The sequence below is a fragment of the Tachyglossus aculeatus genome, chromosome 6, assembly GCF_015852505.1.
Source record: "Tachyglossus aculeatus isolate mTacAcu1 chromosome 6, mTacAcu1.pri, whole genome shotgun sequence".
Taxonomy (NCBI): Eukaryota; Metazoa; Chordata; class Mammalia; order Monotremata; family Tachyglossidae; genus Tachyglossus; species Tachyglossus aculeatus.
Genome location: NC_052071.1, coordinates 35,763,972 through 35,776,312, shown reverse-complemented (window position 1 = coordinate 35,776,312; position 12,341 = coordinate 35,763,972). Strand labels below are relative to the sequence as shown.

At 52.6% G+C, this 12,341-nt stretch overlaps 2 protein-coding genes across 2 annotated transcripts; one reads left to right on the top strand and one right to left on the bottom strand.

Annotated features, from left to right (window-relative positions):
* The first annotated feature begins 725 nt into the window (after positions 1-725).
* TIMM17B (translocase of inner mitochondrial membrane 17B) lies at positions 726-10,857 on the top strand. Its single transcript, XM_038748035.1, has 6 exons — positions 726-818; positions 3,097-3,196; positions 8,942-9,005; positions 9,306-9,434; positions 9,638-9,748; positions 10,068-10,857. Exons 1-6 carry the CDS (start codon positions 793-795, stop codon positions 10,154-10,156), a joined length of 519 nt encoding a protein of 172 aa, XP_038603963.1. The 5' UTR covers positions 726-792; the 3' UTR covers positions 10,157-10,857.
* A 377-nt stretch (positions 10,858-11,234) lies between these two features.
* Positions 11,235-12,341, bottom strand: LOC119929816 (chemokine-like protein TAFA-1). The gene is made up of 4 exons (XM_038748122.1): positions 11,857-12,341; positions 11,634-11,774; positions 11,428-11,552; positions 11,235-11,273 (listed from the first exon to the last, which is right to left on the bottom strand). The coding sequence occupies exons 1-4, from the start codon at positions 11,993-11,995 to the stop codon at positions 11,256-11,258; spliced, it is 423 nt and encodes a 140-aa protein (XP_038604050.1). The 5' UTR covers positions 11,996-12,341; the 3' UTR covers positions 11,235-11,255.

Genomic DNA, 12,341 nt, shown 5'->3' with positions numbered 1-12,341 from the left:
CCTCTTTCCCCCGTCACGTGACAGGGCCGTCGGGCGCGCGTGCCCCGCCCTCCTGTCTAGTCCAATGAGCGGGGAGCGTCCTCGTTCCCCCGTCACGTGACGGGGCCGCCCTGCACGCGTGCACCGCCCCCTTCCCCCTGGTTACAGTTGCCCCGCGCCCCTGTGTTGTCCAATGGACGGGGAGCGTCGTCTTTTCCCCGTCACGCGACGGGGCCGTCCTGCGCGCGTGCACCGCTTCCTTCCCCCCGGTTACGGTTGCCCCGCGCTCCTGTGTTGTCCAATGGACAGGGAGCGTCCTCTTTCTCCCGTCACGTGAGGAGGCCGTCGTGCGCGCGTGCCCCGCCCTCCTGCGTAGTCCAATGATCGGGGAGGGTCCACTTTCCCCCGTCACGTGAAGGGGCCGTCCTGCGCGCGTGCGCCGCCCCTTCCCCCTGCGTACGGTTGCCCCGCCCTCCTGTGTAGTCCAATGAACAGGGAGCGTCTTCTCTTCCCCCGTCACGTGACGGGGGCCGTCCTGCGCTCGTGCACCGCCCCCTTCCCCCTGGTTACGGTTGCCCCGCGCTCCTGTGTTGTCCAATGAGCGGGGAGCGCCCGCTTTCCCCCGTCACGTGACGGGGCCGTTCGGCGGCGCACGCGCCGCCCTCCTGCGTAGTCCAATGAGCGAGGAGCGTCCCTCGTTCCTCCGTCACGTGACGGGGGCCGCCCTGCGCGCGTGCGCCGCCCCCTGCCGGCGGTTTCGCCCTGGTCACGTGACGGGGGAGGGGGTTTGATTGACGTTCCGGACGGTGGGCCATGGAGGAGTACGCTCGGGAGCCTTGGTACGGGAGATGGGCCCGTGGTTAGGGGACCCAACACCTCCTCCTCCTTCTCCCCATCTTCCTCCCCATCCTTCTCATCCTCCTCCTTCTCCTCCTTCTCCTCCTTCTTCCCGGCCCCCCTTCCCTGCTCAGGAGCAGCGGGAGCGTAGCCTTGTTGTTGTTGTTGCTTAGTCCAGTGCTAAGCGCTTAGTACAGTGCTCAGCACACAGTAAGCGCTCAATAAGTACGACTGACTGACTGAATGAATGAATCAGCATCTAGAGAGGGTCCCCACCCAACAGCGGGCTCATGTTTGTCCATCTTTATTACCCTATTTATTTATTTTACTTGTATATATTCATTCTATTGAATTAATTCATTCATTCTCTATTTCATTCATTCATTCAATCGTATTTATTGAGCGCTTACTGTGCGCAGAGCACTGGACTAAGCGCTTGGGAAGTCCAAGTTGGCAACATCTAGAGACGGTCCCTACCCAACAGTGGGCTCACTATTTGGTTAATATGTTTTGTTTTGTTGTGTGTCTCCCCCTTTTCATTCATTCATTCATTCATTCATTCAATTGTATTTATTGAGCGCTTACTGCGTGCAGAGCACTGGACTAAGCTCTTGGGAAGTCCAAGTTGGCAACATCTAGAGACGGTCCCTACCCAACAGCGGGCTCACAGTCTAAAAGGGGGAGACAGACAACAAAACAAAACATATTAACAAAATAAAATAAATAGAGTAGTAACTATGTACAAGTAAAATTAATAAATAGGGTAATAAATACGTACAAACGTGAGCCCACTGTTGGGTAGGGACCGTCTCTAGATGTTGCCAACTTGGACTTCCCAAGCGCTTAGTACAGTGCTCTGCACACAGTAAGTGCTCAATAAGTACGATTGAATGAGGGAATAGATATGTTTGTCCATATTTATTGCCCTACTTATTTATTTTACTTGTACATATTTATTCTATTTATTTTATTTGGTTAATATGTTTTGTTTTGGTGTCTATCTCCCCCTTCTAGACTGTGAGCCCACTGTGGGGTAGGGACTATCTCTAGATTTGATCAGATTGTCCCACGTGGGACTCACATCCCCATTTTACAGATGAAGTAACTGAGGCACAGAGAAGTTAAGTGACTGGCCCAAAGTCTCACAGCGGACAGTTGGCGGAGCCGGGATGAATGAATGTTGTTGTTGTTGTTCTTGGTAATGGTCCTCGTTAAGCACTTGCTTTGTGTCGAGCACTGGACTCAGAGTAATAACGATGGCATTTGTTAAGTGCTTACTATGTGCGAGGCACTGTTCTAAGCACTCGGGGGGATACTCTGTTTCTTTTACTTGTACGTATTTACTATATTCATTTTATCTTGTTAATATGTTTTGTTTTGTTGTTTGTCTCCCCCTTCTAGACTGTGAGTCTGTTGTTGGGTAGGGACCGTCTCTAGATGTTGCCAACTTGGACTTCCCAAGCGTTTAGTCCAGTGCTCTGCACACAGTAAGCGCTCAATAAATACGATTGATGATGATGATGTTGCCAACTTGGACTTCCCAAGTGCTTACTACAGTGCTCTGTACACAGTCAGAACTCAATAAATACGACTGAATGAATTAATGAATACAAGGTGATCAGGTTGTCCCACGGGGGGCTCACAGGCTTCATTCCCATTTGACAGATGAGGGAACTGAGGCCCAGAGAATAATAATAATAATAATGATGGCATTTGTTAAGCGCTTACTATGTGTGAAGCACTGTTCTAAGCGCTTGGAGAATACAAGGTGATCAGACTGTCCCACAAGGGGCTCACAGGCTTCATCCCCATTTGACAGATGAGGGAACTGAGGCCCAGAGAACAATAATAATAATAATAATAATGGCATTTGTTAAGCGCTTACTATGTGGAAAGCACTGTTCTAAGCGCTAGGGCGGATACAAGGTGATCAGGTCCCAGGGGGCTTACAGGCTTCATCCCCATTTGACAGGTGAGGGAACTGAGGCCTAGAGAATAATAATAATAATGATGGCATTTGTTAAGTGCTTGCTATGTGGAAAGCACTGTTCCAAGTGCTGTGGGGATACAATCAGTCAATCAATCGTATTTATTGAGCGCTTACTGTGTGCAGAGCACTGTACTAAGCGCTTGGGACGTACAAGTTGGCAACATATAGAGACAGTCCCTACCCAACGGCGGGCTCACAGTCTAAAAGACACGTTTCCCGGGTAAGTTGCCACCTCGTCCGACTCGGGCTTTCGGTTTGCCCCTGAGTCGTCCCTCCCTCTTCTCCCCTAGCCCGTGGCGCATCGTGGACGACTGCGGCGGAGCCTTCACAATGGGCGTCATCGGCGGAGGCGTATTCCAGGCGATTAAGGGCTTTCGCAATGCCCCAGTCGTGAGTGTGACCCTCCTCCTTCAGCCCTACCTACCCACGGGCTCCGTACCCCCTCATCGTAGACACACAGACCATCCGTCCGGGTTGGACCCCAATGGTTCCAGATTTTGTAGGCCGTTCCGGCGAACGAGTTAGTTTGCTCCGGCCGGGACGCTGTCCCCTGGGAGAGCAGCCGAAGTAACTCCGTAGGCACGGGCGGTGTCACCGGCCGCATTCCCCTTGGGAGCCCCCCTTCCGCTGCCCGCGGGGCTCCTCTGGTCCCCACTGCCCTCCATCCCCTCGTTCTCACCTGTTCCGCCATCGACCCCGGCCCACGTCATCCCCCGGGCCCGGAATGCCCCCAATCCCTCTGCCCATCCGCCAAGCTCGCTCTCTTCCTCCCTTCAAGGCCCTACTGAGAGCTCACCTCCTCCAGGAGGCCTTCCCACACTCAGCCCCTTCCTTCCTCTCCTCTCCATCCCCCCGCCTTACCTCTTTCCCTTCCCCACAGCACCTGTATATATGTATATATGTTTGTACATATTTATTACTCTATTTATTTTACTTGTACATATCTATTCTATTTATTTTATTTTGTTAGTATATTTGGATTTGTTCTCCGTCTCCCCTTTTAGACTGTGAGCCCACTGTTGGTTCAGGACTGTTTCTATATGTTGCCAACTTGTACTTCCCAAGCGCTTAGTACAGTGCTCTGCACACAGTAAACGCTCAATAAATACGATTGATGATGATGATGATGATGATGATGATCCGCCAAGCTAGCTCTCTTCCTCCCTTCAAGGCCCTACTGAGAGCTCACCTCCTCCAGGAGGCTTTCCCAGACTGAGCCCCTTCCTTCCTCTCCCCCTCGTCCTCCTCTCCATCCCCCCCATCTTACCTCCTTCCCTTTCCCATGGCACCTGTATATATGTATATATGTTTGTACATATTTATTACTCTATTTTACTTGTTCATATCTATTCTATTTATTTTGTTAGTATGTTTGGTTTTGTTCTCCGTCTCCCCCTTTTAGACTGTGAGCCCACTGTTGGTTCGGGACTGTCTCTATATGTTGCCAACTTGTACTTCCCAAGCGCTTAGTACAGTGCTCTGCACACAGTAAGCACTCAATAAATATGATTGATGATGATGATGATGATGATGATCTGCCAAGCTAGCTCTCTTCCTCCCTTCAAGGCCCTACTGAGAGCTCACCTCCTCCAGGAGGCCTTCCCACACTGAGCCCCTTCCTTCCTCTCCCCCTCGTCCTCCTCTCCATCCCTCCCGTCTTACCTCCTTCCCTTCCCCACAGCACCTGTATATATGTATATATGTTTGTACATATTTATTACTCTATTTATTTTACTTGTACGTATGTATTCTATTTATTTTATTTTGTTAGTATGTTTGGTTTTGTTCTCCGTCTCCCCCTTTTAGACTGTGAGCCCACTGTTGGGTAGGGACTGTCTCTATATGTTGCCTATTTGGACTTCCCAAGCGCTTAGTACAGTGCTCTGCACACAGTAAGCGCTCAGTAAATACGATTGATTGATTGATCCCCTGCACTCCTTGCCCCCCCCAGGACCGGCTGGGCCTTTGATCCGAAGCAGTGGGAACGTTCGTTCAATCATATTTATTGAGCGCTGACTGCGCGCTAAGCGCCGTGCTCTCCCCATCGTCACCGTGGGGACGGACACGCTCCGCTCCACTCCTAGGCACCTAGGGCAACCCTAGAGGGTTGACATTGAGAAGCAGCGTGGCTCAGTGGAAAGAGCCCGGGCTTTGGAGTCAGGGGTCGTGGGTTCGAATCCCGGCTGTGTGGCTTTGGGCAAGTCACTTCACTTCTCTGTGCCCCAGTGACCCCATCTGTAAAATGGGGATTAAGACTGTGAGCCCCCCCATGGGACAACCTGATTGCCTTGCATCCTCCCCAGCGCTTAGAACAGTATTTATTGAGAAGCAGCGTGGCTCAGTGGAAAGAGCCCGGGCTTTGGAGTCAGCGGTCACAGGTTCAAATCCCGGCTCCGCCAACTGTCAGCTGTGTGACTTTGGGCAAGTCACTTCACTTCTCTGGGCCTCAGTTCCCTCATCTGGAAAATGGGGATTAAGACTGTGAGCCCCCCGTAGGACAACCGGATCGCCTTGTAACCTCCCCAGCGCTTAGAACAGTGCTTTGCACATAGTGAGTGCTTAATAAATGCCATCATTATTATTATTATTGTAACCTCCCCAGCGCTTAGAACAGTGCAGCGTACATAGTAAGCGCTTAATAAACGCCATTATTATTATTATTATTATTATTATTATTATTATTATTATTTTTAGGCAATGTGCCCTTTTTCTCCGGCACACCCCACCCCACCACACAGTCAGGCTGCCACTGGGCTGGGATAGGACTGCCTTTCCTCCAGCATAAAAGCACTCGTGTCTGCGGACAATGGAGGCTCTTCTTCGGGGGACACTCAGCGTATCTCTTAGATTGGTCAGCGGTGTTGGGGTGGGAGGAAGAGGTGAAACAGCGACCAAGGTCAGAGTCGGCGGCTTCGGCGCCTTTGCGATGGAAGGAGTCCGCAGCGGCCCACGAGGAGGCCAGACTGTACTTTCTTGCCTAATAGGGTAATAAATATGGACAAGCATCTATTCATTCATTCATTCAATCGTATTTATTGAGCGCTTACTGTGTGCAGAGCACTGTACTAAGTGCTTGGGAAGTCCAAGTTGGCAACATATAGAGACGGTACCTTGGTCCTCCACCCCCTCATTTTCCAGCCTGCTGCTACCCAGCTGTCTCAGAGCAGGACAATGTGGCGACGAGACTATTATTTTGCTCTTAAGGGCCTGGGCTGGGGGGTGGGGGGCAAGAAATTCATTCATTCAATCATACTTATTGAGCGCTTACTGTGTGCAGAGCACTCTGCTAAGCACTTGGGAAGTCCAAGTTGGCAGCATATACAATCAATCAATCAATCGTATTTATTGAGCGCTTACTGCGTGCAGAGCACTGTACTAAGCGCTGGGGAAGTCCAAGTTGGCAACATATACAATCAATCAATCAATCGTATTCATTGAGCGCTTACTGTGTGCAGAGCACTGTACTAAACGCTGGGGAAGTCCAAGTTGGCAACATATACAATCAATCATATTCATTGAGTGCTTACCGTGTGCAGAGCACTGTACTAAGCTCTTGGGAAGTCCAAGTTGGCAACATCTAGAGACGGTCCCTACCCAACAGTGGGCTCACAGTCTAGAAGGGGGAGGCAGACAACAAAACAAAACATATTAACCAAATAAAATAAATAGAATGAATATGTACAAGTAAAATAAATAAATAAATAGGGTAATAAATATGGACAAACATCTATTCTTTCATTCAATCGTATTTATTGAGCACTTACCGTGTGCAGAGCACTGTACTGAGCGCTTGGGAAGTCCAAGTTGGCAACATCTAGAGACGGTCCCTACCCAACAGCGGGTTCACAGTCTAGAAGGGGGAGACAGACAACGAAACAAAACATATTAACCAAATAAAATAGAATGAATATGTACAAGTAAAATAAATAAATAGGGTAATAAATATGGACAAACATCTATTCTTTCATTCAATCGTATTTATTGAGCGCTTACTATGTGCAGAGCACTGTACTGAGCGCTTGGGAAGTCCAAGTTGGCAACATCTAGAGACGGTCCCTACCCAACAGCGGGTTCACAGTCTAGAAGGGGGAGACAGACAACGAAACAAAACATATTAACCAAATGAAATAAATAGAATAAACATGTACAAGTAAAATAAATAAATAAATAGGGTAATAAATATGGACAAGCATCTATTCATTAATTCATTCAATCGTATTTATTGAGCGCTTACTGTGTGCAGAGCACTGTACTAAGTGCTTGGGAAGTCCAAGGTGGCAACATATAGAGACGGTGCCTATCCAACAGCGGGCTCACAGTCTAGAAGGGGGAGGCAGACAACGAAACAAAACATAGTAACCAAATAAAATCAGTAGATAAATACGTACAAGTAAAATAAATAAATAAATAGGGTAATAAATATGGACAAACATATCCATTCATTCATCCATTCAATCGTATTTATTGAGCGCTTACTGCGTGCAGAGCACTGTACTAAGCACTTGGGAAGTCCAAGTTGGCAACATCTAGAGACGGTTCCTATCCAACAGCGGGCTCACAGTCTAGAAGGGGGAGACAGACAACGAAACAAAACATATTAACCAAATAAAATCAATAGATAAATTTGTACAAGTAAAATAAATAAATAAATGGTAATAAATATGGACAAACATATCCATTCATTCATTCATTCAATCGTATTTATTGAGCGCTTACTGCGTGCAGAGCACTGTACTATATGTACAAGTAAAATAAATAAATAGGGTAATAAATATGGACAGACATATCCATTCATTCATTCAATCGTATTTATTGAGCGCTTACTGTGTGCAGAGCACTGTACTATACGTACAAGTAAAATAAATAAATAGGGTAATAAATATGGACAAACATATCCATTCATTCATTCATTCAATCGTATTTATTGAGCGCTTACTGCGTGCAGAGCACTGGACTAAGCGCTTGGGAAGTCATCATCATCATCAATCGTATTTATTGAGGGCTTACTGTGTGCAGAGCACTGTACTAAGCGCTTGGGAAGTCCAAGTTGGCAACATATAGAGACAGTCCCTACCCAACAGTGGGCTCACAGTCTAAAAGGGGGAAACAGAGAACAAAACCAAACATACTAACAAAATAAAATAAATAGAATAGATATGGACAAGTAAAATCAATCAATCAGTCGTATTTATTGAGCGCTTACTGTGTGCAGAGCACTGGACTAAGCGCTTGGGAAGTACCAGTTGGCAACATCTAGAGACGGTCCCTACCCAACAGCGGGCTCACAGTCTAAAAGGGGGAAACAGAGAACAAAACCAAACATACTAACAAAATAAAATAAATAGAATAGATATGGACAAGTAAAATCAATCAATCAGTCGTATTTATTGAGCGCTTACTGTGTGCAGAGCACTGGACTAAGCGCTTGGGAAGTACCAGTTGGCAACATCTAGAGACGGTCCCTACCCAACAGCGGGCTCACAGTCTAAAAGGGGGAGACAGAGAACAAAACCAAACATACTAACAAAATAAAATAAATAGAATAGATATGTACAAGTAAAATCAATCAATCAGTCGTATTTATTGAGCGCTTACTGTGTGCAGAGCACTGGACTAAGCGCTTGGGAAGTCCAAGTCGGCAACATCTAGAGACAGTCCCTACCCAACAGCGGGCTCACAGTCTAAAAGGGGGAGACAGAGAACAAAACCAAACGTACTAACAGAATAAAATAAATAGAATAGATATGTACAAGTAAAATAAATAATAAATAAGTCCTGGGTTGGGGGTAGGTGCCGACAAAGCGTCAGCACCATTTTCGCCCTCTACTTTCGGGATAAAAACCCCCCACAAAAAACAGCGTCCTGGTTTCCTTCCCAAATGATGCGCTGCTCCTCCTTAGCTGGGATGCGCGTGAAATCTGTCTTCATCACCCCGGGGTAAAGGGTCTGTTGCTCAGAAGGATGTATTTTGATTCGTCAGCGGGGCAAATCCACAGACCCCAGCAGGTGGGCTTCATCATCATCATCATCATCAATCGTATTTATTGAGCGCTTACTGTGTGCAGAGCACTGTACAGAGCAGTCTGCCAGTTCGGGCTCTGGGATCTTCCCCATGGACCTCTCCGTCTTCCTCAGGGATTCCGGCACCGGTTCCGGGGAAGCGTCAGTGCCGTGAGGAGCCGGGCCCCGCAGATCGGAGGTGAGGGGCTGGGCGGGGCCGGGCATCCCTCCCTTTGGCCGTAAATTCGGGAAGTTCCCCTCCCAAACCCTCGGAGCTTTCCGGGTATCCCAGCCTTGCCTTTGCCGTTTTCTCCGCCTCGCCGGGTCTCGGTGGCGTGAGCGGAGCCGATCCCGTTTCCGACAGATTACGAACTTCTGAATTGTGGCGGGGGTTAACGGTCCCTCCGCTCCCCCGACTCCAATCATCATCATCAATCGTATTTATTGAGCGCTTACTATGTGCAGAGCACCGTACTAAGTGCTTAATCCCCGCACCTAGGAAGCTTTGCCGTGTGGGGTGGCCTGTTCTCCACCATCGACTGTGGACTGGTGAGGTTGCGGGGTAAGGAGGATCCCTGGAACTCCATCACCAGCGGAGCGCTCACCGGTGCGGTGCTGGCTTCCCGCAGTGAGTACTTCCCACACGGCACACTTTGGTTTCTGGAGCGGGAGGGTGGGAGGACTCTCCTGCATCCCTGCGGCCGCTTCCCCAGCGTAACGGCTTTCCCAGAGCAGTTCCTCTCGGAAGTGGAGAGCAGTGAGTGGAGGAGAGCTGCCTCCTCCCACAGGCTCTCCGGGGGCTTAGTGGGTGGGGAAATCTCCTCTCCCCAGGTGGGCCGCTGGCCATGGTGGGTTCTGCCATGATGGGCGGCATCTTGCTGGCGCTGATCGAGGGCGTCGGCATCCTTCTCACCCGCTACACGGCTCAGCAGTTCCAGAACCGTAAGTGCCCGGGACCAGAAAATCAGAGGGGTCCGGGAGGGCTCCGGGAGGCCAGCGACGGTGGCGGAGGAGTGGGAGGAAGAGAGGGGGCTCGTCTTCCCCCTCTCCAGTCCCCGGGCCCTGGGGCTTCCGTCCTTCCTCCTGAGGAAACCGTCCTCCCTAAGGCGAAGAAGGCTGGGATCCAGTACTCCCAAATTCCATTCCCAGCAGGGTCTGAGCGTGGAGGCCGAGGGATACCTAAGGATCGCTCCGCCCCCCAAAGCCTCCCGGGAGCCTAGAGGTGTCTTTCTTCTGATCCCCACCCTCCTTCCTTCCTTAGCCACCCCCTTTGTGGAGGACCCCAGCCAGTTGCCCCCCAAGGAGGGCCCTACTCCAACCAGTTACCAGGGCTACGGACAGTACCAGTGAAGCGGCCCGGGGAGAGGGAGAAGCGGTGGGCCACGCCTCCCCCCCAAAGCGGAGTGGGTTTGAACCTTCGCACTTGCTACCTCTCCGGTGGGCGGGAGAGAGCAAATCAGTGTTGTTCCGAGGTTTCGGGGGAGGGCGGTTGGGGATTCCGGGACCGGGGGAAAAGGCAGCGGGGGATTTCATCTCAGGGAGCTCTACCTACCTCAGGCTCTGCTCCAGCTGTTGGAGGAAGTAGCCCCGGGGCAGGTACCCACCCCCGATACGCCGCTTCCTCCAGTTGGGGGGCTACAGGACTAGGAAAGGGGGTGAGCTTTCTTGCTTCTGCTTCACCTTCTGCCCGTGTTAGGGAAGCCGGGTTCAGTGAGACCAGTCGGTTTCCTTCTGCCACTTCCTTTAAACTGGAGCCATTCCTCCAAAGCGGGAGCCTCCCCCCCCACCCCCCAATTTTCTCCAGCACCTGAGAGGTAGGATCCCATCCTCCCTCAGGCATCCCCCCCACCTCCACAAACCAGTTCCCTGCCCTTTCCCTTTTTCAAGCTCTGTATTTAAAATCATTGTGGAACAGAACATCTCTCTTTCGGTCGCCCCTTCTTCGTGGACCGCTCCCTCCACGTCCAGCAGAGCGTCAAGTCCTTACTGTGGACTTTCCCTTCGCCGGAGAGGAGATCAGCAGTCAACGCAGAGACACTGGAGATGGGGGGCCGGGGGTCGGAGGGGGTGGGGAACGGAAGTGGAAGGGGTCGCAGGGTCCTGGGTGTGACCCCAGCAGTCCGGTGCCCCGTGCCCTGGTGCCCGCCTTTCCAATCTTGGAAATGTTGGGTGGGGGGCGAGCTGGGGGGTGACTAGAGGGTGACCAGGCGGCGCTGGGCCTGCAGTACCAGGGGTTGGGGGGCACGAGCTTAACCCCTTGACTTCCAAAGTCCAGTCCCTGGAAGAGCCGCCAGGAATCCCCACTTCCCGCTTTACCCCGGGAACCAAAATCCAGAGGGTTGGGAAAGGGGGCGAGGGGCCCGGCGTGGGGTGACCTCGTCCTTTCCAGGGAGCGAAGCAGCTCAGGATCTCGCAGTCCCGGGCCCGGGGGTGACTCTCGGCTCCAGTCTCAGTATCTGGGGTGGATCTGGGGGTGGGGAAGACGGTCATTCACGGATTGCAATCGTATTCATTGAGCGCTGACCGTGCGCAGAGCCCTGGGCTCAGCACTCAGCACCGGACAAAGCTCGGGGAGGGGGGAAGGGGGTTTTTCCCGCCCCCCGGGCAACCCCCGTCGGTACCTTGGTGGTCTTGACGCGGTTCCCCAGGAGGCACATCCAGCCCGAGTTATCGGGCAGGGTCTTGCACTCCTCGCCGGCCAGGCACGGCTCCATTTCACACCACCACTTCCCGGTGACGATGGAGGCTGCGGGAGGGGAGGGAAGGGGGGTGAGGGGAAGGGGAGGGGGTGTCCCTGCCCTCCTGCCCGTCCTGCCCCCGGGCTCACCGTCCACGCAGGAGGGGCGGGCGCGGGTGGTGCCAGCCACGGTGCCCGGGCGGCAGGAGCACTGCACGGTCTGGGAGCGCTCCTCGATGCGGTTGCGGTTGCAGCAGCGGCGAGCGGCGATCACCTCGCAGGTGCCCCCGGCTGCAAGGGCAGAGAAGCCCGAGTCGGGACCCCACCTCCTCCTCCCCCCCCAACCCACCCCCAGCCCACCCCTGGGACTCACCGAGGATGGGGATGCGGGGGCCGGCGGCGGCGGCGGCGGCCGGGAAGTTGTGCCGGTCCCAGCCGAGGGCCTGGGCCCGGGGCCCGGGGCAGAGTGCCCACAGCCACAGGGCCAGGCCCAGGCCCGGGCACAGGCCCATGGTGGGCCTCGGGGGCGACCCCGGGGGCGACCTGGCCCGCCTCAGCCTGCAGAGCCAGCGGGCAAGGCGACCGGTCCCGCCTTGACCTTTGACCCCTGACCCCGCCGGGGCCTCACTCAGCCCCTGGTCCGCGGCCCAGGCGAGTGGGGAGCATGGCCGGGAGTGTCCCGGGGGGAGCCCGGGACCCCCCTCCTGCTCTTTTCCACCGCCTCTCCCTCTTCGACTCCTTCGCTGCCGCTTCCCGCTCCCTCTGTCCTCTTCCTTTTCCTCTCGCCTTCCCTTCTGCGCTCTGGACTTCTCTCCTTCACTTCTTTATCTCTCTCCTTCCTCCCTCTCTCTCTCTCTC

Bases quoted from the DNA above. Each gene is read 5' to 3' on its own strand.
- TIMM17B (XM_038748035.1), top strand. From the start codon at position 793: ATGGAGGAGTACGCTCGGGAGCCTTG. The intron at 9,006-9,305 runs GTGAGGGGCTGG...CCCCGCACCTAG, and splicing joins CCGGGCCCCGCAGATCGGAG to GAAGCTTTGCCGTGTGGGGT. The intron at 9,435-9,637 runs GTGAGTACTTCC...TCCTCTCCCCAG, and splicing joins TGCGGTGCTGGCTTCCCGCA to GTGGGCCGCTGGCCATGGTG.
- LOC119929816 (XM_038748122.1), bottom strand. From the start codon at position 11,995: ATGGGCCTGTGCCCGGGCCTGGGCCTGGCCCTGTGGCTGTGGGCACTC. The intron at 11,775-11,856 runs GTGAGTCCCAGG...CTGCCCTTGCAG, and splicing joins CCCCCGCATCCCCATCCTCG to CCGGGGGCACCTGCGAGGTG. The intron at 11,553-11,633 runs GTGAGCCCGGGG...CCCCTCCCGCAG, and splicing joins CCGCCCCTCCTGCGTGGACG to CCTCCATCGTCACCGGGAAG.